Below are 26,068 nucleotides of genomic sequence, written 5' to 3' on the forward strand. Positions count from 1 at the left end.
GGGCTTGTCTTCTCTCCTCAGAGCAGAGCCTGACATCTCCCCACCACAGACGTTTGAACAGAGCAGGCTCCTGAGGTCTTCAGGATGCCTGTCACAGCCTCCTGGCCCCACCCTCCTGGTCCTTTCCTGCTGCTGACTCTACTGCTGGGACTCACAGGTAAGCATTGCCTTGGGCTAGAACCCTTTCTCTCTGCTGCCGTGGCAATGCCCTGCCCCTGGACCTTTGGGGATTCCAGACAACCACAAGTGCTGCCAAGGAAGGCCAAAGATGGGGCCTCAGAGCAGGAAATCAGGGAGTTGAGCACTTTCTCTGTGGATCAGCAACTGGCTACCAGAGGCAGCTGGCTACCAGAGTCACAGGATGATTGAATCACCACCACCACAATTACTTACATTTTGATCTATTTCATTTGACTAACACAGAAAAATCATTATTTATATCCTTACCAGTCTTGAGACTCTGGGGCCAAACAACCTACCCAAGGACAGAGCAAGCTCAGAGACAGCCTGAGAGGGCTGTGTGACTCCAGACCCAGCCTTCTGTATTCAACACACAGAGGAAGTGAAGTCTGAAATGGTGCCTTCTTGAGTTGGGCAGAGGTGCAGTGTTTCCCAGGGATGTTCAGCCACTGTCCTCCCTAAGGGTGCTCCTTACATTGTCCTGTGTTCCCCCATGATCCTTCCTCCCCTGTGACTTGAGTCTTACCACCCATTTTTCGGTCGCCTCTTCCTCTTTAAGAAGTTCTGCATTTGCTGCTTATTGGGGCCTATATTCCTTTCCTAGGGCTTCCATAGTAAAGAACCATAGACTGAGTGGCTGAAACTACACATTTACTTCCTTGCAGTTATGGAGGCCAAAGTCCAAGATCAAAGTGTCGGCAGGATTAGTTTCTACTGAGGTCTTTCTCCCTGGCTTGTAGAAGACATCTCCTCCCTGTGTCTCAACCCATGATTTTCCCTCTGTGTGTGTGTCTGTGTCCTCATCTCCTCTTCTTATGAGACCGTCACTCATATTGGATTAAGGCCCATCCCAATGACTTCATTTAACTGAACTGCTTCTTAAAAACCCTGTCTCCAAATACAGTCACATTCTGAGGTGCTAGGGTTGGAGCTTCAACACATGCATTTTAGGGGACACATTCTGCCCATAACAGATACCAACACACACACACGTGTGCAGTGGTCCCCAATCTTTTTGGCACCTGGGACTGGTTTCATGGAGGATAATTTTTGCAAGGACCTAGATTGGGTGGGTGGGGTGGACGGTTTTAGGATGAGACTGTCCCACCTCAGATCATCAGGAATTAGTTAGATTCTGATAAGGAGCACACAACCTAGATCCTTCGCATGCACAGTTCACAATAAGGTTGACACTCCTATGAGAACCTAATGCTGCTGCTGATGTGACAGGAGGCAGAGCTCAGGCAATAATGCTCACTCACTGGCTGCTCACCTCCTCCTGTGCAGCCCAGTTCATAACAGGCCACGGACCTGTACCCAACCACAGCCTGGGGGTTAGAGATCCCTGCATGTGTACATAAAAGTGATTGTAAGTGTGTACACACACACACATGAGATTTCATTTTTTATCAGTTTCTCCAACTTTAATTTCAATTAAAGCTTAAGAAAATGTTTTTTATTTTGATTTGAGAAAAGTATACTTCTCATGTACAACATATTATGACATGTGTACATTTCTGGATGACTAACTTCAGCTAATTAACATATGCATAATCTTACACACTGACAATTTTTATGGTGAGAACTCCTAAAATTTATGCACTTAGCAATTTTGAAGGATATAAATCATCTTATTAACTATAGACTCCATATTGTACAGTAGATATCTGGAGCTAATTTCTCCTATCTGAAAAAAAATTGTGTGTCCTTTGACTAATACTTACCCAACTGCACCCCTTGTCTAGCCCTGGTAACCACCATTCTACTCTAGTTCTTTGAGTTCAACTTTTTTAGATTCCATATACGAGAGAGATCATGTGGTGTTTGTCTTTCTGTGCCTGGCTTTTTTCACTTAGCATAATACCGTCCCGGTTCATTCATATTGTTGTAAATGACAGGATTTCCTTCTTTTGTACAACTGATTAGAATTCCACTGTGTATGTATGTAGACCACATTTTCTTTATCCATTTATCTGTTGATACACGCCTAGGTTGATTCCATATCTTGGCTATTGTAAATAATGCTGCAGTGGACATGGGAGTGCAGATATCTCTGTGACATGCGGACGTCATTTCCCTTGGATATACGCTCAGTAGTGAGATTGCTGGATCATATGATAATTCTATTTTTAAATTTTTGAGGACACTCCATACTGTTTTCACTAATGGATGGCCTAATTTTCATTCCCACCAACTGTGTGTAAGGGTTTCCTGTTCTCCACATACTCTCTAACACTAGTTATCATCTTTTTAATAATAATCATTCTAACAAGTGTGAGATGATAGATCACTGTGGTTTTAATTTGCATTTATCTTAAGAATGGTGAGGTTGGATATCATTTATATGTTGACTGGCCATTTTAATGTATTCTTTTGAGAAATGACTATTTGGCTCATATTTTACTTGGGTTGTTTTCTTACGATTGAGTTGTTTGACTTCCTTACATATTTTGCATATTAACTCTTCGTCACATGTATGGTTTGAAAATATCTTCTCCCATTTTGTAGGTTGTCTCTTTACTCGGTTGATTGTTTCCTTGGCTGTGTAGAAACTTTTTAGTTTGTTGTAGTGCCATTTATTTATTTCTGCTTTTGTTGCCTGTGTTTTGGGGGTCGTATCCAAAAATTCATTGCCCAGACCAACATCATGGAACTTTTCTTCTAGTACTTTTACAGTTTCAGATCTTACATTGAAGTCTTTAACACATTTTGAGTTGATTTTTGTATGTGGCATGAGACGGAGGTCTAATTTCATTTCTCTATACCTGGATATTCAGGTTTCCCAACACCCCTTTTTGAAGAGACTGACCTTTCCCCATTGTGTCTTCTTGACCTTTTTGTCAAAAGTCAATTGAGTGCAAATGTGTGAATTTATTGCTGGGCTCTCTGGTCTGATCCATTGGTCTATGTGTCTCTTTTTGTGCCAACGCCCTGCTGTTTTGATTACTATGGCACTCTAGAAGATTTTGAAATCAAGCTGTGTGATGCCTCTAGCTTTGTTCTTTTTGCTAAAACTTGCCTTAGTTATTCATGGTTTTCTATGGCTAATATGAACTTAAGGATTGTTTGGTCCATTTCTGTGGAATTTCATTGAAATTTTACTGGTATTGAATTGAATCTGTGGATCTCTTTGGGTAGTATGAACATTTTACAATAGTAATTCTCCAGTCCACAAACATGGGTATCTTTCTGTTATTTGTTTTCTATTTTTTTAATCTGGGTTTTATAGTTATTCAGTGTGCAGGTATTTCAGTTCCTTGATTAAGTTTATTCCTAGCTATCTTACCCTTTTTGGTAGCAATTGTAAATAAAATTGTTTTACTGATTTTTTTTCCCAATAATTTGCTATAAGTGTATGAAACTACTGATTTTTACTCATTGATTTCATATATTATATCTGTGGCCTATTTGTTTGTTGATTCTAAAAGTTTTTAGAGATTTTGGGGTTTTCTCTATGTAAGACAGTGCCATATGCAAACAGGGATAATTTATCTTCTTCCTTTTTGATTTGAATGACTTTTATTTACTTCTTTTGTGCAATTATTCTGGATAGAACTTCTGATACTATATGTTGAATAGAGATCTTGAGAGTGGACATCTGTCTTGTTCCTGATCTTAGAGTAAAAGCTGACAACTTTTCACCATTGAGTATGATGTTTGCTATGGATATGTCCTGTATGGCCTTTATTGTGTTGAGGAACATTTATTTGATATCTAATTTCTTGAGAGTTTTTATCATTAAAAAATGTTAAATATTGTCAAATGCTTTCTTTGCCTGTGTTGTATGGTCATATGGTTTTTGTCCCTTGTTCTGTTGAAATAGTGTATCACATTTAGAGATTTATGAATGTTGTACCATCCTTGAATTCCTGGGATAAATCTAACTTGATCATGTGGAAACATAGAGCAGTAGTAGTAGTAGTAGTAGTAGTAGTAGTAGTAGTAGTAGTAGTAAGACTTCCCTTACTGTAATCTTCAACTTATTTTTTGGTCTACAGGAAAGCACATTAAAGAGATGTTTGATTTTCTCTGTTGCCCAGTCATTCTCCCTCCTTTCTACCTCAGTCACCTTACCCCTGAAAATCCCCCAATCTGTTAAGCTAAGCAACAGGTAAGCAGACTTCTTAGTAAAATACACTTTCCCTCAAAACAGAACTTTTGCACATTCCTCTCTTGGAGTTCGCTCTTCCATTAATGGTAGGGGTGAAGAAGAAAGAAGGGGATAAAAGTAACAGAGAATCATGCCTATATTATCTATATCTGTCGTTATATTCATATCCATGTCCATATCCATATCATCACCTAATGTCCATTGAAGCCTCCAAGCCTCAGGAAATCTACCAAGTAATAACTTTACAATTTTTGAATACCCACCATGAGCCAGATACTGTGGGAAGTCGCTTACATTTCTGACCTCAGGTAACCATTATATCCAAGTTCCAAGTTCACCCTCCAACACAAATAAGGAAACAGAAGCACAAAGTGCTCCTAGGTTACTCATTGGTAACTGATAGAGTTAGATTTGAACTCAGGCACTTTGACTCTAGAGATCACAGGTTTCACCACTACTCTTCTCAAACACTTTTGGTCTTGATCTTATTCCATGAAATTTCTGCAGGTGCTGCTCATGAGGGCGAGAAGGTGATGTGGTGTGAAAAGGGTTTGTGGTTTTCTTCTCCTTGACTCTTCTGATTTCTGCGTGTATGCAACCCAATATTTTTTCACCAATTCACCCACATGGGAAACACATTTTCCGGCAAATTTCATAAAAGCAATTCACTTAAAATATAATATTTAGTCTCCTGGGAAAATGTTCCACTGAGCAATTCGCACATTATACACATATTTAACGAATACCTACTATGTGCCAGGACCTAACAAAGAACATTGTTGAATGAAAAAGAAAAAGTATGTGCCCTTTTGTTGCTTGTCTCCACTGGGGAGAATGACAGTAATCAATATACATGATAAATAGGCAAATAAAATAGCATATTAGACAGCAATAAGTGAAAATAAAGTATGCGTATATGACTTTTATTATTTTATAGAAGTTTCATATATTCATTTTATGGATGGTTTTTGTCATAAAAAGATCTCCAAATTTGTCAAATGGTCTTCAGTATCAAATGAGTTAATCATGCGTTTCTTCTCTTTCTTCTATAAATATGATATATTACATTGTTGGTCATTTGCGCATGGAAACATCCTTGTATTCCAGAAATAAATATCACTTGCTTGTATTGTATAATTCTTCTAATATGATGCTCAATTCAGTTTGCTAGTATTTGGTTGAGGATTGTTGCATCAACAAACCAAGTAGTAATAATGTCAACTGTCAACAGAAAAGGTGTGCAGCTGTACCTGGCAGTGATTTTAATTTTGTGTTGTAGTGCAAGTTCAAATTTCAATGGGTGTCATTTCAGATGAGCAGAGCCTGGCCTGTGGGGCAATTTATGGTTAATGATTTGCAACAGGAAAATATTATCCTTAAATCTGGACTCCAAGTCAGGAGATTCTAGTAGGTAACCAGTCAGTTGTTTTAATGGAGTATAGCATAGGCCACAAAGAACATTATTTTTGCATCAAGGCCCTGAGGAAATATATAGCCGTCATGAGTGGTCTAGAGACTCCAAGAGGCATGAAAGACATCGCCGAAGTCTCTACAGAGAAGAGATATTTTTGTTTGTTAATTCATTTAAAGACACTAACAGGAGTACCCGTTGATTTTAATTTGTAAGTAAAATTTGTAAATATGTTGCCACGGGCATCCCAAAAAAAACTTACAGATGCTGGATTATGTGACATTAATATGCATATCACATGAATCTTCTTTGAAGAGGTGTTACCAATGTTATATCTACTTGTGCTCCTGAAGAAAGGTGGATGTCATTATTGATATTGGAACAGGATCCTTGCTTCAGGATGGAGAGCCATGGCAGCACTCCAAAAGGCAACACAAAGCTGTACATAGCATAGTACAAGAAAGTCATCAGGGTAAAAAGCCTTCTCAAATTGTGGAGCCAATCAGAGTAGCAATTCTGTAAGTCATGAGGAGTCAAAGGCATTTCCTACGAACTTTCCACCCGAGTTTAGAATGATCCCATCCTCATTGCCATTACTATTGAAAATGTTAGAGTGACTCCTGCTGGTTGAATCTTGGAGGATCACTCTAGCATGGCCATGAAAAGTTCATATGAAGAGGCATATTCACAGTTCCTAGAGAAGGCAGAAGGGCAGGCCATGAAGGAAGCCATGTGCCAGGAGCTCCCAAGGAGCAGGCTCAATCAAGCAGATGGATAGGCAAGAGAGATGGGATTCCTGGGCAAGTGCCTTTACTGGGAGTCAAGGTGAGGGACACAAGCAAAAACCATGATAGGTTTTACTAGAGTGTTTCAATGTCACTAAGTCACAGTAGGGGAGGACAAAAGGAGGAATTGTGGCAGGGACCAGCTTTAAAATACTGGTTACCTGGTCACCTGGGCAGGGTGCTCGCAGCTTGTTTGTGGGATATTGAAGCATGATTCTTTAAAAATGTACACATAACTGGACATCTTTATTTCTTTATACAACTTTGAGTTACCATGCAGCATCCTTTCATTTCCACCTGAACCCCCCCCCCCATTAGTATTTCCTGTAGGTAAGGTTTAGTGGTCATGAACTCTGTTAGCTTTTGTTTATCTGAGAATATCTTAATTTGTCCCTTGTATTTGAAGGACACTTTGCTGGGTATAGAATTCATGATTGATATATTTTTCCTCTTTTAATGTTTTGAACTTACCATCCCTCTATCTTCTGGACTTCAGTGCTTTGTATAAGAGCTCAGCTGAAAATCTTATTGAGGGTCTCTTTTATGCAAGGAATCGCTTCTGTCCTGCTGCTTTAAGGATTCTCTCTTTGACTTTAGTTTTCAACAGGTGGGTTATAATGTGTCTTAGTGTGGGTCTCTGAGTTTATTTTTTAGTTCAACTTCTGTTTTTTCTGTGTCTTAAATTCGTAGATTCCTGTATTTTATCAAGTTTGTGAAGATTTTTGCCCACTATGTCTTCAAGTAATCTTCTATTCCTTTCTCTCTTTCTCTTTTTTCTCCCTGGAACTCTAGTAAGGTGTATGTTGATACATTTGATAATGTCTCACAATTCCCTTAGATTCTGTGCTCTAGACTTTATTCTATTTTCTACCCATACCTCAGTCTCAATAATTTCAATTATTCCGTCCTCCAGTTTTCTGATTATTCTTCCACCTGCTTATACCCATTAGGGAACTCCTCTAGTGGACTTTTAGTTATTGTACTTTCCATTCCTAAGTTTGTTTCATTTCTTCATATAATTTCTCTTTCCTTACATTCTCATTTTGTTAAGACATTTATATTCCTTTAGTTCTTCATCAATTATTTCCTTTACCTCTCAGCATTTTTAAGACAGTGATTTTAACATCTGGGTTTAGTATCAGGGTGGAGCTAATACATCACAAGGGTGCTTATAAGAAGGAGGAAGGAGATTAATTCTTGGAGAAGGACATTGAAACATCCTTGTATTCCAGGATGTTTGCATGTGAAGTTGCAAGCAAGAGGTTAGAGTGGTGGGAATATGTAACTGTGAGAAAGGAATATGAGAAAACTCTAGAATTTGGAAAGGCCTCCAGAAGACACACAGCTCTGCTGAAAGTTCTTTAAAAATTGTCGAAATGGAAGGTGTAAAACATGATGCCTTCATATACGTATACATATACGTAGTGAAATGATTATTAAAGTTAAGCAAATGGACACATCCATCATCTCCCATAGTTATGCTGCATGTGTTTTATGTCAACAGCACCTAAAATGTGCTTTTGAAGCAAAAATACTGAATTCAATACAACATTATTAACTAAAACCCACAGATTGCAAATTTATTCTCTGGACTTCTTTGTCAGACTTACTGCAATTTTGTATCTTTTGACTTCCCCATCACCTCCCCCAAGTTCACCTGTAGTCACCACTGTTTCATTCTCTATCTTTATGTATTTGACTTTTATCATTTCTTCTTGATTGTACCCCAGTAACACTATTTTGGACTTCTAACCTCCAGAACTATAAAATGTAACATTTTTTAAGACACTAAGTTTTGGTAATTTGTCACATCAGCATTAGGAAACTTAGGTAATGTGATTATGCTATGGGTGAAAAATTACCAGGGGCTTAAAACAATGTTGTATTTCTACTGAAAGCTACATATTCAGTGTGTATTGGCAGTTCTGCATGCAACTGTCATTCACGCATCCAGGCAATGGAGCAGGCCCCATCAGAGCCTTGTGGGTCTCTGGAAGGGAGAAATTGATCCATAGAGGCTCTTGCAGTTGAATGCACAACCCATAAATTATACCCATCACTTCTGCTCAAAACTCAGTGGTCTAAAGAAGTCACAGGGCCCCACCCAATCCAGCGATACAAAAAGTGCCACACTCCATGTAGCCACAGTTGGAGGCCATATTTGGCAAAACATGGCACTTTCAAGGAGGGCTCAATAGTTCTACTCAGGTCCTCAACCCAAAGCTCTACATTGAAATTTAACCTCTTGGGCAGGCGCAGTGGCTCACGCCTATAATCTCAACAGTTTGGAAGTCCAAGGCAGATGTATTGCTTGAGCCCAAGAGTTAGAGACCAGTCTGGGCAACATGGTGAAACTGTATCTCTACAAAAAATGCAATAATTGGCCAGGTATGGTGGAATGCACCTGTGGTCCCAGCTACTTGGGAGGCCAAGGTGAAAGGATCACTTGAGCCTGGGTGGTTGAGGCTACAGTGAGCTGTGATTGAGCCACTGCACCCCAGCCTGGGCAGCAGACACAGCAAGACCCTGTCTCAAAAAGAAAAGAAAAGAAAAGAAAAGAAAAGAAAGCAAACGGAAAGAGGAAAAGAAAATAAGGAAAAGGAAAGTGAACCTCTCTGTGCCTCAGTGTCCTCGCTTCTATTGCAGTCTTATGTTACAGGCCAGTTGTGCGGCTTAAATGAGATAATGCATGTAGTGGGCTGAGCTCAAGACCTGCTCCTAGTGTACACCCAGTCAACGAAAGTCATTGATAAACACTGGGGGAAACACACAGGATCACGTAAGGATGAAAAAATGACTGCTTTGTGCTCCTTTCCAGGAAGGTTGTGTGAGGAGGAGCTGCAGGTGATTCAGCCTGAGAAGTCCATATCAGTTGCAGCTGGAGACTCGGCCACTCTGAACTGCACTGTGACCTCCCTGATCCCTGTGGGTCCCATCCAGTGGTTCAGAGGAGTTGGACCAGGCCGGGAATTAATCTTCAATCTGCAAGAAGGGCACTTTCCCCGGGTAACACCTGTTTCAGACCCCACAAAGAGAAACAACATGGACTTTTCCATCCGCATCAGTAGCATCACCCCAGCAGATGCCGGCACCTACTACTGTGTGAAGTTCCGGAAAGGGAGCCCTGATGTGGAGTTGAAGTCTGGAGCAGGCACTGAGCTGTCTGTGCGTGGTGAGTACAGTGCGGGCCTCCTTCGTCCCCTGGTGTGTGACAATAAGTCAATAATTACATTATCCATTCTTGGAGCAACAATCAGGTGTGGTGGTGGCTGCTCATTTTCTTGATCTGATGTCACCCCTTCTCCGGATCACGTGAATTGAGGCTTGGAGATGTCATGGTAGTCGCTCGAGGGTCCATGGTTTGTAAATGATGGAAAAGAAGGCATCCCCAGTCTGTGGCTCTACAGCTCTTGTCTTTCCAAAGCTGACCCAGCCCTTTAGTTTCACAGATGAGGGAACTGACAATTTGAGTTACTTGCCCAGGCACAAGTCTGGACTATGCCTTCTGCCTCCAGAGAAGGCTTCCCCCTCAGGGTGGCTGAGTCTCTTCTTTATGCAGCAGGCACTCACTGAGACCCCACTGTGCACCAGGCTCTGCCCTGGATGCTGTGCAAACAGCAGTGAATGAAACAATCTAAAGCACTTCCCACCAAGCTTACATTCTCTTCCCTTCTAATGAGGAGAAATCCATCCAGGGCATGGAGAGGGTAAATCGTGTTTTTTTCTTTTTTTAATTTAATCTTCAGAAACACCCTACGGGGAAGATTCCTGGGAGGCACATTCACTGTTGAATCTGATGGCCTGGTGGAAGGAGATGCCAATAAGTTTGGGATTTGCTGTGGGTCCATTTGGGAAACCCTTGTGGGATTCGGGGACTGAGTCACACAGTCACCATGGGCTCCGAGCAGAGCTGCGTCATCTCAGAACGTCCCTTACCTCAGGAAAGAGGTCCCACAACTGGGTGACTTAGGGGTTCCCCATGTAAGGCAGCAACAAGGCTTATTTGGGGTTTCCTGCCAGAGGCTCAAGAGCCTCGTCCTAACTCCTGAATTCTGGAATGTCAGCACAGGAAGGAACTTCAGACCATCCAGCCCAACCCCCTTTACAGATGGGGGACTGAAGCCAAGACATGACAGGGGCCTTGTCTATGGTCACAGGACCAGTTAGTGACAGAATTGGAGCCAGAGTCCATGTCTGAATCGAGGCAGTCTCTTTCCTTCCCCAGTGTTGGATGCTGTCTCCACAGAAGAGCCGGGTGCGTCATAGGTGCTCAATAAAAGCTCCTCAAACAGAACCACAGGTCAGAGAGCCAGCATTTCTTTTTTCATCAGTTTCCCACAGGTTCACAATGCACCTCACATGCAGACACTAAAGCTCGCTGGTGATTGGAAAACTTCTCCCAAACGTACACCCTATCACTCCATAGCAAGATTCCACATCAGGACATAGAGAGCTGCTCCAGTTTCTTTACAGATGAAAAATAATCTATGGAAATATCAAATTTTATTTTACAGTCTTCTGTTGATGGATATGTAAGTTATTCCCACCTTAGCCACTAAAACAATCATGCAGTGGATGACCTTGTACATGTGTCACCCTACTCAGGCGGGAGACACCCACTGGAAGTGGCATTCTTAGGTCAGAGGATAGTGTGTTTTCATATTTGAGAATATTGCCCAATTTCCCTCCTAGATGACATAGCAATCAGAGATTACAGACATAGGCCACCATGCCTGGCTAATTTTGTATTTTGTAGAGATAGGGTTTCTCCATGTTTTTCAGGCTGGTCTCGAACTCCCGACCTCAGGTGATCCGCCCACCTCAGCCTCCCAAAGTGCTGGGATTACAGGCATCAGCCACCATGTTCGCCCTACTTCAAACATTTCTAAGACAGTGGTTTTAACATATGACTCTGGTATCAGGGTGGACACAATGTATAAGAAATGTCCTTACAAGAAAGAGGAAGGAGATTAATTATTGCAGAAGGACTTGTGAGGATGCAAGCAAGAGGTTAGAGTGATGGGAAGATGTAACTGTGAGAAAGGAATGTGGGCAGCCTCTGGAATTTGGAAAGGCAAAAAACAGAACCTCCAGAAGACACATAGCTTTACTAACAGTTTTTTAAAAAACGTGTATATGTAAAGCATAAAACATGATGTTTTCATGTACATGTATGTGCATTGCCTAGTAATGTCTGAAATCAGCTCCTCGTATCCCTTCAACTTAGACATGGAAGGTGACTTTATCCTGATTGTGCAGATAATATTGGCAAAGACACTGAAGTTTCCAGGTGGTGCCTCCCCAGCCCAGGCAGTCACAGCCAGTGGTGGCTCAGGTGGTGCCTCCCCAGCCCAGGCAGTCACAGCCAGTGGTGGCTCAGGTGTGACTCAGATCTGCTAACTCCTAGTAAAGTGCTCACTCCTCTTTGCTATGCTCTCAGTCTAAATGATGAGTTAGATGAGAAAGGAGGGAGGCGGGGAAGGGGGCCAGAGAGCAGTGGCTGTGCCAGAGTTTCCTTGTAACCAGTGCTATGAGGGAGGAGCCATTTGCTACCTCCTTTAAAGATGAGGACACTGAGGATCAGAGAGGAGACCTGACTTGGGACCAGGTCAGTGAGGCAAGGCTGGAACCCTCAGTCTGACTCACAGCCCTTGTCTCTGCAACACTCAGCTGTGGTTTTTCAAGTGTGGAGAAATGCTCCAACCTTCTCTTTCTAAACTCTTGCATTGTTCAGTTCTACAGCACAAAGTATTAAAAACAAACCAATAACCCTGTAGGGGTAGGAGGGGTTGGCTTTACACTCCCATCAGAAAGGTCCTGCATGTGTCCCATCATATGCCAAGCTGGTCCTAAAGCACAGGTCTCAGCACACATGAAGCATTTAGGACTCTCCCCTCATGTTATGCTGTTTCTCCTTCACTCAGCAGCATCCATTGAACAGAGTAGAGCCTCCTGAAGCCCAGCAGAGCATATATTTGTCCGCTCATGGCGCTGAGGACTAAGGATGAGGAGATGAGGCATTTCCTAGAGAGTGTTTGGGGACCATGTGAGCAAGAGTTTAGATTCTCCCCTCTGGCTGTCAGGAGCCCACTGTCTTTCGTTTATGGCTGCAGCGAAAGCAGGCCTGGGCACCCAGAAAGGAGGCTTCTCCCTAACATTACATGACATCTAGAATCTCAAGGGGACAATTGAGGTGGCTGTCAGTGTTGGGGCTCAAGAACCTAAAACACTTGCTCTGTTAATGGACATAACTGCTTGGTGGGACACAGGAAATGCCCACTGGGACACATGGAGGACGAGGAGACAGTGCCTTCATTTTGTTCAGCCTCAGTTTCCTCATCTGTAGAATGGAGACAATCAAGGACTCCTTTAGGAAAGTGGAAAGTGTTTAAGGTTCTCTCTGTAAATCACCTAGCACACTGTAGGCACCCCCAAAGTGAGGTGTTATTTCAAGATCATGTGATCTTGAGCCAGTCTTGCCTTCCCTTGAGTCCTTGGGTTCCCCATCGGTGCGATGCTGATTATCATGGCCCCGTTCCGGGTTCTGTGAGGATTGCAGAGGATGTGCACAGAGCCCCAGTGGTGGTGGTGTTCAGGTTATCATTGAGCTTCTGCAGAATGATGGTTAGGAGAGCACGGGCAGTATCCCAGCTGCCTGGGCCTCTTCCCGGCTCTGACTCTTCCTGGCTCTGCCACCTGGGACAAGGCACTTTGCCACCATAGACCTCGATGTCCTCACCCTTTGATGGTAACGCTGACCTCACAGACTGGGCAGAGTCTGAAGGAGTGAAATCGTGTAAAATGCTTAGGGCATCAACGAGCACACAGTAAATGCTCAATAAATGTGAGCTTGTTAGGGTGAAGCTGTGTGACCTCAGACAGGTCAGGGCATCACTAGGCCCCAAGTATAAATGGGGTTTGGGTTGGGGTCCAGTGGCTTTCAACCTTGGCTGCTCATTACAATCACTGGGAAAACTATCAAAAAAAAAGTTAACAAAGCTGGACCCAGGATCCTCCTAAAAATGCCAGTTTAATTGGTCTAACGTGGGCCTGGCATCTAAAGTTCTGAATGGCTCCAGAAGATTCTCACACACAGCCCCCTAGCAAAAGCGGTGCCCCAGGCTTTGGGGCTTTGAGAACAGCTTTTTGGGCCATGGGTGCTTCAAAACAGACATGCTGGGAACATTCTGGGAGGCCCCAGAAGCCTGGACAGGACCCCTCCCGTGCTACTGGCCTCAGGGCCCAAGATAGGAGACTGGGACAAAGCCTCGCTCAGATGCAGCCTCAGTGCTGGGGAACCTTCTGTCTTGAAAACGTTTGTATCTAAGCAGGTGCTGGAGGCCCAGCAAATCCTCACTCCTCGGCCCCGGAAGCCTCCCTCCCTCAGCACTCCCAGATGTCACTGAGGTATCTTTTCCCTCCTTCTTCCAAAATGCTTCCAGCTTCACCTGTGATCTTACTTGAAAGCCAGTTCACCAAACATGGTGGTTGCTGCTCCTTTTATCATTTGGGTTTCTCTGGCAGCTGCAGTGAGTAGGGTTTGAGCCTTTCGTTGGTATTTCTGCTCCTCTTTGTTCTGTTGCGTAAAGAATAGCTATGCAGCTCCAGTAGCAGTAATCACCAAACCTCATGATTACAGTCACAGGGGTTATTTATTAAGCACCTACTACATGCCAGGCTATGCACTTGCATTTACCCTCGCTCATCTTCCCAGGGTGTGGTTTCTATCTACTTTTGGTCCTTGGCCAGCAAGGATCCTCTCAGAGTCTCGCCGTACACAAGGGCTCACATGAGGACCCCCTCTAAGAAATGGAGGGAGGATTAAAGTGCTGAGAGGTACAGAGAGAGCAGCCAGCGTCAGGTGGCCAAGAAGCCCTCAATAAATGGTAACTGAAGACAGCCTCTCAGCCCTCAAGGGACACCCATTTGCTGGTATCTCAAAGACTTGACATCTTCAAGTGACACCCTCCTTACTGTGCTCTCAAAATATTTCATGCAGGCCGGGCGCGGTGGCTCAAGCCTGTAATCCCAGCACTTTGGGAGGCCGAGATGGGCGGATCACGAGGTCAGGAGATCGAGACCATCCTGGCTGACACGGTGAAACCCCGTCTCTACTTTAAAAATACAAAAAACTAGCCGGGCGAGGTGGCGGCGCCTGTAGTCCCAGCTACTCGGGAGGCTGAGGCAGGAGAATGGCGTGAACCCGGGAGGCGGAGCTTGCAGTGAGCTGAGATCCGGCCACTGCACTCCAGCCTGGGCGGCAGAGCGAGACTCCGTCTCAAAAAAAAAAAAAAAAAAAAAAAAATTTCATGCGTATTAGGAAGCAAGATAATATTGGCAAAGGCAAACATGTGTAATATGTGCTTTCTAAGACGATGGCAGAAGGTTCAAGGTAACAATTAGCAATTTGCAGACACCCTTAAAACTCATCTACAGGGAGAAACCGCCTCATTGATCTGATTCTCCAGTGTGTTTGCTTTCAGGGCCCAGAATTGGTTTCTGCCTGTTGGTGTGGCCTGGGTCTTTGTCCCTTGTAATTAATTAACAATGAAAAAATTACCCCCCTTTGGCTTTCTTAGAACTCAGCGATTCTTGTTTTTGACCCAAACCTGACCTAACTGAAGATCCGGATGCCAAAAACAAATTTCCTATTTTCAAATGTAGGACTTGCAGCAGGTTAGAGCTACTAACAACAACAACAACAACAATGATGGTTAGGAAGGCCAAAGGAAAGAGCATTTATTGGAAAAATAAAGAGGTGCAATTTGAATACACTGAGTCAGCAAAACCCTGAATAGTGTCCCGTATGGAAACGCAGGAAAAGCTTTTTATACGAAATTTTCACAAAAGGTTGTTTTTGGAAACAGTTCATTAGCTGGTCAATAATCCTAAACTGCAAACCTGTTCTCATTGGCTATTTAATTAAAGTACTCCAGGTGACAGAGATCAAAATCCCACGGACGCTGGCTTCAGTTAGTTGTTATCCAGGTCTATGGCACGTACTATGGCTTGACCTTTGGCAGGTGTCATTCCAATGCTCTTACAAACTGTGGGCTCTACGTTAAAGCTTTATCCTTAATTAATGCCTTTTATTTGACAGAATGAAATATTTGTGAAAAGAATAAAAATATGGAAGGATTCATATTTGTATAACACCCAAAGAGAGACCTCTGTGTATCTGTAAAATCTGGGTTAAAGATAGATCTGTCTTTAATTTCGAGAAGCATCTTCTGTGTTTGATCCAGAGCAGAACTGCTTCCATCACCCCATTTAATCCTGGTGACATCCCAGGAAGTAGAAATGCCGTCCTCCTATTTTGCAGATGAGGAACTGGGTGTGCCAGGCCACCCCTCTCCTGGGCTGAGCAGCCTGGCTGCAGCTCTCATGGTGGTGCCACTTTGCCACTGTTCCTGACATTGGCTTCTATAAATGCCCTCTCTGAGGTTGGTGAGCTCTCCGGGGGAGGCCAGCTAGGACTAGTTATTAACAAGGAGGGAGACCAGTCAGTAATTTTGTTCCTATGCCAAGATTGGTGGAAGTCACCCTGTGTGGAGAAGACTTTGAACTCAGGCCTGGACTTCCCTCTGGGACCTGCCCCTACTCACTGTCTGACCATGGGCTGGTTCTCACCTCTCAGAGCTGTTGTGGCCTGAACTGTAAAATGAGAAAAGGAGACTGCCCTCCCGACATTATTAGATTAAAAACGAACGTCTCAGAAGGTTCTTAACGTGTCACACGCTTATTGTTAGTGATGGTCATCTCAGTAATGTCTCCTGATTATCGATGCTCCTTTTGCAGCCAAACCCTCTGCCCCCGTGGTATCGGGCCCCGCAGTGAGGGCCACAGCTGAGCACACAGTGAGCTTCACCTGTGAGTCCCACGGCTTCTCTCCCAAAGACATCACCCTGAAATGGTTCAAAAATGGGAACGAGCTCTCAGACGTCCAGACCAACGTGGACCCCGCAGGAAAGAGCGTGTCCTACAGCATCCGCAGCACAGCCAGGGTGGTGCTGACCCGCAGAGACGTTCACTCTGAAGTCATCTGCGAGGTGGCCCACGTCACCTTGCAGGGGGACCCTCTTCGTGGGACTGCCAACTTGTCTGAGGCCATCCGAGGTAGAAGACCCTCAAACCCAGCCTAAGCCCACTTCTGGCTGCTAAGTCCACTCCCCTCTCCACAGGCTACTGCTCTAGATCTTGAATAGCCTGGAATCTAATCCCTGACGATGCTGCCCACCTGCCATGCACCTAGGTGTGCCGGTCACTTACTATCATTTTAATGGCAGCTGTGAGGGAGCCAGCAACCATGTGCCAAGCTCTGTGCTAGAGAGTTTCATTTATTTCACCAAGAACAACTACAATTAGTGAGCACCTACTGGGAGCCAAATCCCTATGTGCTTGGCGATTTCACTGATTTTGCTACAGTTCTTACATTCCAACTGTATGCCAGGGGTGGTGCTTGTAGATATCACTCATTCTTAGCCTAGTAGGAGCTATCAGTCCTTCAGCACCTACTGTGTGCCAGGCACTGTGCTTAGTAATTTCACTCATATGCAAAGAGCACCCTCAATGTCTGAGCACATGCTGCCTGCCTAGCACTGTCCTGGTGATGCCCTCACTGTGGTGGTGGGAGCTACATTATGGAGCCCTCCCTGTGATCTGTCTGTGCCACAAGGTCAGAGCTTCTGCCCTGTGCTGTTTCAGTTCCACCCTTCTTGGAGGTTACTCAACAGTCCATGAGGGCAGAGAACCAGGCGAACATCACCTGCCAGGTGAGCAACTTCTACCCCCAGAGACTCCTGCTGACCTGGTTGGAGAATGGAAATGTGTCTCAGACAGAAACAGCTTCGACCCTCACAGAGAACAAGGATGGTACCTACAACTGGACGAGCTGGCTCCTGGTGAACACCTGTGCCCACAGGGACGATGTGGTGCTCACCTGCCAGGTGAAGCATGATGGGCAGCCAGTGGTCAGCAAAAGCCATACCCTGGAGATCTCAGCGCACCAGAAGGAGCAGGACTCAAACGTCACCCATGGTGTGGTTACTTCCCATTTTTAAGTTTTGTCTTTTTCTTTAATGTTAAAAGTAGTATTCATGCTTGTCATAAAATAAGCTAGAAGTCTATAAATATAAAGTAAAATGTTAATGTCAGCTCCATGACCCCAAATCCTATACTCCATGGGTCACTACTACTTATAAGGTTCAAGGTGACAATTGGCAACTTGCAGACACCCTTAAAACTCATCTACAAGAGAAACTGTGCATCAAGAGTTTGATGCACACCTTGATCAATCTTTTGGCGTAAATATACATTAAAGGAAAAAGGAGAGAGGGACGTGATGCATTTGTTTATGAAGTCCTGTGTCTCGCCTTCTTCTGCATGTGTCATCAGTGCCCCACCTTCCCCTTTACACTTTCTAACCTCTACCTTGTCTCTGTTTTATCCTAAACTTTTCCATCCGCATCTGTGACCTCACCCAGCAGTCTCCGGCATCTGCTGTATAAATTTCAGAAAGACAAGTGAAGCTGAAACCTGGAGCAGGCCCCCAGGTGACCTGGTCACAGCACAGGCCTCTTCTGTGTTCTGATGGTGATATTTGACCAACAATAATCCCAGTCACTCTGCGCATGGACCATGTGCAAATTCCTGTTCATCTCTGATCTCCTTTCCTGCTTCAAACACCCAGTGACTTTGGAGTTTTACCAAAGGGGAAACCAGGACTCAGGAAGTGATGAGGGATGATGTTGAAGACTTCTGGCCATTACATCAGGTTATTGGTCCAAACTAATGATGGTAAATCTGGTCCCTGAGGACAGGCTCACTACCAGGCTATATTGGGAATTTGTGCTAATTAGAGAAACTCTCCCCTTCTGCTGGGCTTTGTCCCAAGGACTTGAATTTGGCCAGTGTTTACGCTTTCTATAACCAAAAAATGTCTTATTTCCCTCTCATATAATACCAGGAGGGGGACCCTCTCCTCTAGTCGAATGACAATCTTTGAGTGTTTTGACCCAAATGTCTCCTCCCACATCTCAGGGTCCCACAGCTTCCCCAACAGGGCCCTATCCCAGCATAGAAGCCATTGAAGCTGAGATTCATCTTCCTTTGTGATTCTGCTACTCTTCCAATGATGGCCGGGGCCCAACCTTCTATTCTTTCTGCCCTGAGGCACCAGAAAATAAGAATAAGGACTCAGGTTCCTTCCAAAACAGTATGATGTTTGCATCATCTCCTGGTCAGTGCTGAGTCACTGATTTGTTCATGTCCCTGCCTGCTGGAAGAGTAAAGACAGGACATAGAGGAGAAAAAATGTCCTCCATCATCAGAGATGTGTGGAAGGTGCATAGTCACGTCCGCTGAAAACTTGCTCACGCATGCACCTGCAGTTGCACATTGAGTGATCATGTGATCAAGGACATTTTTCACAAAACCAATGTCATTGTCCACTGACATTTTAAGCATTCATATAACTAAATTTCATTAAATTATTAAAATAATTTCCTCATATCATCTAAAATGGAGTATACATTCAAATTTTACCAAAACTTTTCAGCTCCATTAACCTGTGTATCAAATTTGGTTTTAATTTATCTTTAAATGCTTATGTTTTCCTATGAAAGATCTGGGCCTCAGAAATATTTTTGGGTATTTTAAAATCATAGATTCAATTTCCTTAATAGTTTTGGGTTATTCACACTTTTCATTTCCTATTGAGTGAGTCCTGCTAAGTTGTGCTTTGCATAATTTTTGGTCCATTTTATCTAAGTTGTCACATTTATGTGTGTAGAGTTGTTCACAATATCCTCTTATAACTCAATGGTATCTGCAGGGTCTGCAATGGTATCCCACGTTTCATCCTAATACTGAAAATGTGCCATTTCTCTTTTCTTTTTTTTCAGTCATGCTAGAGGTTTTTCCCATTTTATTGGTGTTTTCGAAAGATTGACTCTATTTCAGTGGGTTTTTGTATTGTTTTTGTGTTTTCAGTTTCATTATCTGTTCTCTCTTTCTTTTTTTCTTTTTTTTTATTAATTCCTATCACTCCTGTTTGCTTTAGGTTTATTTGCCCTACTTTTTGTAGTTTCTTAAAGTGGGAGCTTATGTTTATTGACTTGAGACTTCCTTTTTTCTGTGTCCTCCCTTCATCACTTTCCATGGCTGGGGGCTGGTATTTGGGGGTTGGCTCCCTGGTGTCTGGCTGCTGGGCTGTTCCTCAGTCCTCAGGTTCTTAACCTTGCTCTTCCACCTTGGAAGTTCTCCTATGCCTGCTCCTCATGATATTTCTTGGGTTCATAGTTGTACTTGTCAAGGTAGCACAGGATGAGATGATTCTGTACCATCTGGACAAGGTTGAGTTTTTCCTTAGACTTCCAACCACCCACTGGCGCTCAGAGCAGGGCTGCCATTTTTGGGTGCTTTCAGTGTGTCTGACATAGCATCCTGGCTCATATAGTGAGTCTGGAAATGCATTTTAGGTTGTCTAGGCTGGCAGGCAAACTGCCTGATGCCTTCTGTGACATGCTGCGTCAGTGGCGTGGGAGCCTAGTGAGAGACTGTGCACTAGGGTTAGGTGAGTGTTCCCTTTTGACTCACAGTCATTTTGCAGTTTGGCCTTCTCTCTTCAAGTAATATTTACAGCCTGGATTGTGTAGAATTTACTTTTCCTTTTTTGTTTCTTCTTTTGGCTTGGGGAGGATATTTATAGAGACAAGTAGCTATGCTACTGCAATTGTCCCCAGCAACTCCGAAGTTAACTGACAATCTTTGAGTGCTTTGACCCAAATGTCTCCTCCCACATCTCAGGGTCCCACAACTTCCCCATCAGGGCCCTATCCCAGCATAGCAGCCATTGAAACTGAGATTCATCCTCCACTGTGATTCTGCTACTCTTCTATGATGCCCAGGACCCGATCCTCTATTCCTTCTGCCCTGTGGCTCCAAAAAATAAGAATCTACAGTGCTGCCAAGAAGTCCTCTGACTTCAGCACTGAACCTTAACTCATGATCAATCACTCTTAGTTTCTCATTGTCTTTCTTCCAAGGATTCATGCCCAGCAACAGCTGACACCTTTGTTCTTATAAGGACCATTTCCCAATCTGTTTTCAAAAGGCTGATGGCAAGGAATTTCCTTCCTGGGGTTACACCATCCCAGTTTACTGCCAGTGAAAATGTTATCAATTGCAACACAAAAGCAAGTTAGGGCTTGTCCAGCCCCACTTACCACCAGCCCTGGGATCCTCCTTGCCAGATGATGAGTAATCAGATTCCAAACTTATATTTTAGAGTCTGCTTTCCAAACCACTTCCCAAGGTCAGTTTCTCTGGGAGGCCAACTGGGAATGGATTAAGGAATGCAGGAAGCATCCTAGAGTGCTATCAGGGTCAACATGCCTCAGGGAATGAGGAGGCAGGAGTGTAGGAGGAGGGAGGTGCTGAGCCACAGTGCAGGCAGGACAAACACGGAGCTGCTCCTGCAGAGATGCCAAAGGCTGGAGGGTCCTGTAGAGTTGTTTTACATTGAGGGGAGGGGATAGCCCTTCATATTCCCAATGCAGTCTATCTCTCACATGGGCTCCCCCCTAGGAGTAAATTTGGGCAATGCAGCTCTCCTCAAGGGAGAGAAAGCCCCAGAGAGCCACCCAGCTGAGAACTGCCGGCCTGCAACACCCCAGCGGCCACAGATGCTGAGGTCTCCCTTCCTTCCTTAAGGACCCACCAGCACCATTTAATTTATAAAAAAGAGAAAAAAATAATACCTTTGTTACTTTTAACAGCCAAAACCCCTTATTTAAAAAATGCAGAGTCCAAACATGTGCTTCCTTAGATCTGACTCTCTGTGTCCAACAGAGAAATTTCAGATGACATCTGCACTAGGGTTGAGGTGGGATAGATGATGTCTGAGGCCCTCTCAAGCATGAGGCCCTTTCCCTGACTCACCAGGGTCTTTTCCAGCCAACAGGTTTCATTAGTTCTTGTCCCTGGAGGGCTCCCTGAGATCATGAGAATATGGGGTCATCCAAATACTCCTGGGGCTAAGAAGGGCAGCATGCAGCTCTCTCACTCTGAATCCATCCTCACACCACCTGCCCACCCTTTCCTAATCATTCTTATGACCCTGGGGTGTTGGACTTGTCTTGGACTCAGGAGTCACCCTGGGGGACATAATGATGGGCTCCCCTAGATTTGGATCCCACTAATCTCCGGGCACTCCCTAAACTCTCTGGCCTCAGTTTCCCATCAGAATGGAATAATAATCCCTGCCCCACAGGCTTGTGAGGATCAAGTGAGGAATCCAGTTGCCGTATGTATGAACACCTGAGTACACACTCTCTCCACCTTTTCCCTCCAGAAGGATAAGCTGACAGCCTGGGACAGGGTGAGTGAGAATGAGGAGCCACTTTCCCTGGCCTTTGCTTTCGGCTGGCGTCAGGGAAGCCAGAGCAGGATGGAAGTTCAAAAGCCTCAGAGCACTGATGGGCCCAGGTAGCCTCAGATGGTGTAAGTGGAGGCCCCTGAGATGAGCTCCCAGGTGGCTCCTCTCATGGCTCCTCCTCTTCCCTGATTTCCAGGCCTGGCACTGACTCCTACTGCTCTACTCCTCGTAGCTCTCCTCCTGGGCCCCAAGGTGCTACTGGTGGTTGGTGTCTCTGCCGTCTACATTTGCTGGAAACAGAAGGCCTGACTGTAAGTGTGGGAGAGGCAGGACTGACCAAGGGCTGCCGAGAAGGGCAAGGCCAGCAGGAGGGCCCAGCTCACTTGCCATGCAGCTTCAGGGTCAGTGGAGTTTACAGAAGGTGACAGGGCTCCTTTATGACACCTAGCAGTTTCAGGGAACCCTGTGTGGGACTCCCAACCCACAGGAGGTGTGCAGAAGTTGGGATGCTTCAAGGGGGGTTCAAAGGTGTCCCCAGTGCCCTTTGAGTCTCATGGAAAAGGTGGACAGAGGGGTCTAAGTGAGGGCCAACTGAGTGGGTGGTCCCTTCCAGGCCACTGCTGGGACTCCATGGGGCTAAAAGAATCCCCACTGTAGAGTAATGTTGAGAATCCCCAGATGGGCTGCTCTGAGGGCTACTCCTGCTCTGATCCTCTGTGTGTTTGAGTGGAAGGGAGGGAGGAGGGGGCATCAGGACTTGGGAGGAGGGCTGAGCTGGCAGAGTCCTACCTGAGGCCTGCCTGTCCCCCTACAACAGGCATCCCAGGAGACTAGCCCCAGAAACATAACAGACTCTCAGGAAGCATTTCTTGAATGATGAGCAGATGAATAAATGTGGATGTGTTTTCCCACAGCTCCTTTGCTCCTCCCCCGCCATGTGGGACCCTCAGTCTCTGCTGCCTCCTTCCTTTCTTGAGAGGTTCAACCTGAGAGAAGGAGCCAGCGAGAAGTTTCTCCAGACTCAGCTCCAAACGCCTCCTCTCCCGTGACGTCTGCCTGCCCACAGGCTCCTGTTGCTCCTTCACAAGACGTTGATGCCCCAGAGCCGGGTCTCCATTCATGGTCCTGAGCAGGGGCCACGGGATTGGGCTCTGGGCACTGACTCACGGCACCTCCCTAGAAGGTGATAAACACGCCAAATCTAAACACACCAGGACTCCTCCCATCCATCGCCTTGGGAGTGACCATAAACCACAGACGATCTCCAGGCTCTCAAGAGTTATCCCATCTTCTGGATTCCTGCCCACTCCAACTCCCCCAGCCTTGTTGAGGTTCTCTATTGCCTCCTGAATACACATGAACCCCTATACTGATTTTAAGAAAAAAATGATTCTCTTTCCTCTTTATCCAAGCATCCTATCCCTCAAACCTAAAAAGAAAGACACTCTACCTTCTCTCTCTGAGATGGGAACAGTATTTCTTCTAGCATCCTGCAGCCTTCCCAGTCCTGCTGCTCATAGTAGAAATGCTGCCACACTCCAACATCAAGGAGTCCTCTTTGACTTCCCTTTACAACTCGTATTCAACTCTGCCTACAAAATGCCTATGTCCACTTACATGCGATGGTAAATGTTTAACAGTGGACTTTCTGAAAGGGAAAAACCAAAAGCTGTTTTGTAGTGCTTGCCAATTTCTCTAGTGTAATAACTCCCAACCTGACCAATTTCACACTGCCAACACTTAAACAACCAGATTGCAAAATTCCTGAAATTTAACAATTGGTTTTCAAGGACCAGTCCTGCTGCAGGACACCTCTGAGTTACATCCATACCTGCACACTGCTCACTTCCACCACCACTTCCTGTCCCAACCAGCATCATCTCTTTTGGGACCACTCCTCTTGCTTTCATTTTTCAGCCACAGCAATTCTTTGGAAAAGTCACATCATATCACTTCTCTGCTTCTTCCCCAACACAGCCGCATGGCTCCCACTCTCCCTCCTTCAAGTCTCTGCTCAATGTCATTTTATTAAAGGCACCTTCTATAAACTACCCTGTAGAAAATATTATTTCTTTTCTCTGTCCCAGCATTCTCATTTCTCTTATCCTAATTAATTTTTTTAGCCCTTATTTACATAAGTATTATGCTGAATACAGGCAGCTCTCGCTTTTCGTGGCGGTGCAGGATTGCAAAAATGACTGTGCAACCTGAAACCTAGGAAAGCATTCTCCATATCCAATTAGAAAAACAATTATCAGTTTGTGACCTTTACCATTTTTTGTCAAAATATTAGAAACTCTCACACTCTCAGTTACAAATGTAGAGGACAATGAAACTATAATGAAATAAATATTTATTTGTGTACTGCAATTCAAAGCATTAGAAACATTGAGAGTTCAAGTGTTATTTCTTTGTAAAAATGTATCAAGAGTAGTTGGAAGAGTGCTTGCCTTTTTCTTGTATATTTCTGATATGGAGTGATATGGTTTGGCTCTGTGTCTCCATCCAAATCTCATCTCAAATTGTAATCTGCATGTGTTGTGGGATGGGCCTGGTAGGAGGTGACTGAATCATGGGGGCGGACTTCCCCCTTGCTGTTCTTGTGACAGCGAGTTCTCGTAAGATCTCAGTGAGTTCTCATGAGATCTGGTTTTTTGAGAGTGTGTGGCATTTCCCCCTTCGCTCTCTCTCTGTCTCTTCTGCCACCATGTGAAGAAGGTCCCTGCTTCCTTTTCTCCTTCCAACATGATTGTAAGTTTCCTGAGGCCTCCCAGTCATGCTTCCTATTAAACCTGTGGAACTGTGAGTCAATTAAACCTCTTTTCTTCATAAATTATCCAGTCTCCAGTAGTTCTTTATAACAGTGTGAGAGTAGGCTAATATATGGAGCAAGCATCATTTCTTTTCATTTATTTATTTATTTATTTATTTATTTATTTGAGATGGAGTTTCACTCTTATTGCCCGGGCTGGAGTGCAATGTCGTGATCTTGGCTCGCTGTAATCCCCACCTCCCTGGTTCCTGCGATTCTCCTGCCTCAGGCTCCTGAGTAGCTGGGATTGCAGGCATGCATCACCACACCCAGCTAATTTTGTATTTTTAGTAGAGACGGGGTTTCTCCGTGTTGGTCAGGCTAGTCTCGAACTCCTGACCTCAGGTGATCCACCTGCCTTGACCTCCCAAAGTGCTGGGATTACAGGCATGAGCCACCATGCCCAACCAGGAAGCATCACTTCTATTATACCTTCGTGTTTTTCCATCTTTCTAAGTTTGGACTAGCTTCCAACATGTTATCCCTTGCATTTTCAATATTGTGAAATCACTCCAGAAAGTCCTTTCATGTGAAGATTTTTGCTGGTATTTCAACCTTTGGGACATCTTCAGCCCTTTTGTTACCACTCCTCTCCCATTTGTGGGAGTTTGTCTTTACTACCTCCCTCTGGCTGCCTACCTGAAGTTCCTGCGTCAGGCTCTACATTGCCATGGTCAACTATTTGTACTTCTAGAATTCCACTCACATTCAATTTGAACCTCACTTGCAGCATTTTCACTTCTCATTTCTTCACTGTAATGTCATCTTGGTTGCAAAATTCCTCTTTCAATTATTCATTTCTGTAAAATGTCATATGGGCTCATCACTGGGAGACAAGGAGGCAATCCAACTATAGGCTTTGTTGTATAAGTAGGAGATTCATAAGGACCAATCACCAACAGACTTTGAAAGACGCAACATGACTGGTTACTGATCATGACGAGCTTTTGTTATTTCCATGGTGATTTGGGGACTGAAGAGCTAGCCCAGAAATTTGCGGTCTATGCAAATTACAGTAAATTTACTATGGCACCTAAATTGTGAGACTTGTGATGTGGGACTGATGTTACTTAACTAAACTATGGTAAGTGAAATGCATGCATGTCAGCACCAAAGTGAGAACTGCCCGTATTTGTCTATCTTACACAAATAGAAAGTCAGTTCTATCGTGGCGGGTTGGGGGTGGGGGAGGATTATCTGTATCCTCAGTTGCCAGAACTGTGTCTGCCATATAATAGGCTGTCAATTTTTAAAAATGAGTGAATACATCATTGAGGCCATTGGTTTCTACTAGGTGTTGGATTTCAAAAGAAAACTTCTCTTCATTTGATCACTTGGCTTGTGTGCTGTATTCTCAAGCTATTTCTTTAAAGACTACTCTCTCTTCTTTCTG

General features: G+C 44.3%; 1 protein-coding gene across 3 annotated transcripts; it reads left to right on the forward strand.

Annotated features, from left to right (window-relative positions):
* Positions 1-19: 19 nt before the first annotated feature.
* SIRPB1 (signal regulatory protein beta 1) lies at positions 20-24,696 on the forward strand. Of its 3 annotated transcripts, none has more exons than XM_065522917.1 (6): positions 20-157; positions 9,306-9,659; positions 16,286-16,603; positions 17,192-17,524; positions 22,060-22,174; positions 22,778-24,696. In XM_065522917.1, exons 1-5 carry the CDS (start codon positions 85-87, stop codon positions 22,170-22,172), a joined length of 1,191 nt encoding a protein of 396 aa, XP_065378989.1. In that variant the 5' UTR covers positions 20-84; the 3' UTR covers positions 22,173-22,174; positions 22,778-24,696. The 3 variants fall into 3 exon arrangements, with proteins under 3 accessions (XP_065378989.1, XP_065378990.1, XP_065378991.1); XM_065522918.1 differs by having other exon boundaries at positions 22,096-22,174; XM_065522919.1 differs by lacking the exons at positions 16,286-16,603; positions 17,192-17,524.
* The last annotated feature ends 1,372 nt before the right edge of the window (positions 24,697-26,068 follow it).

This window comes from Macaca fascicularis, chromosome 10 (assembly GCF_037993035.2).
Source record: "Macaca fascicularis isolate 582-1 chromosome 10, T2T-MFA8v1.1".
Lineage (NCBI taxonomy): Eukaryota > Metazoa > Chordata > Mammalia > Primates > Cercopithecidae > Macaca > Macaca fascicularis.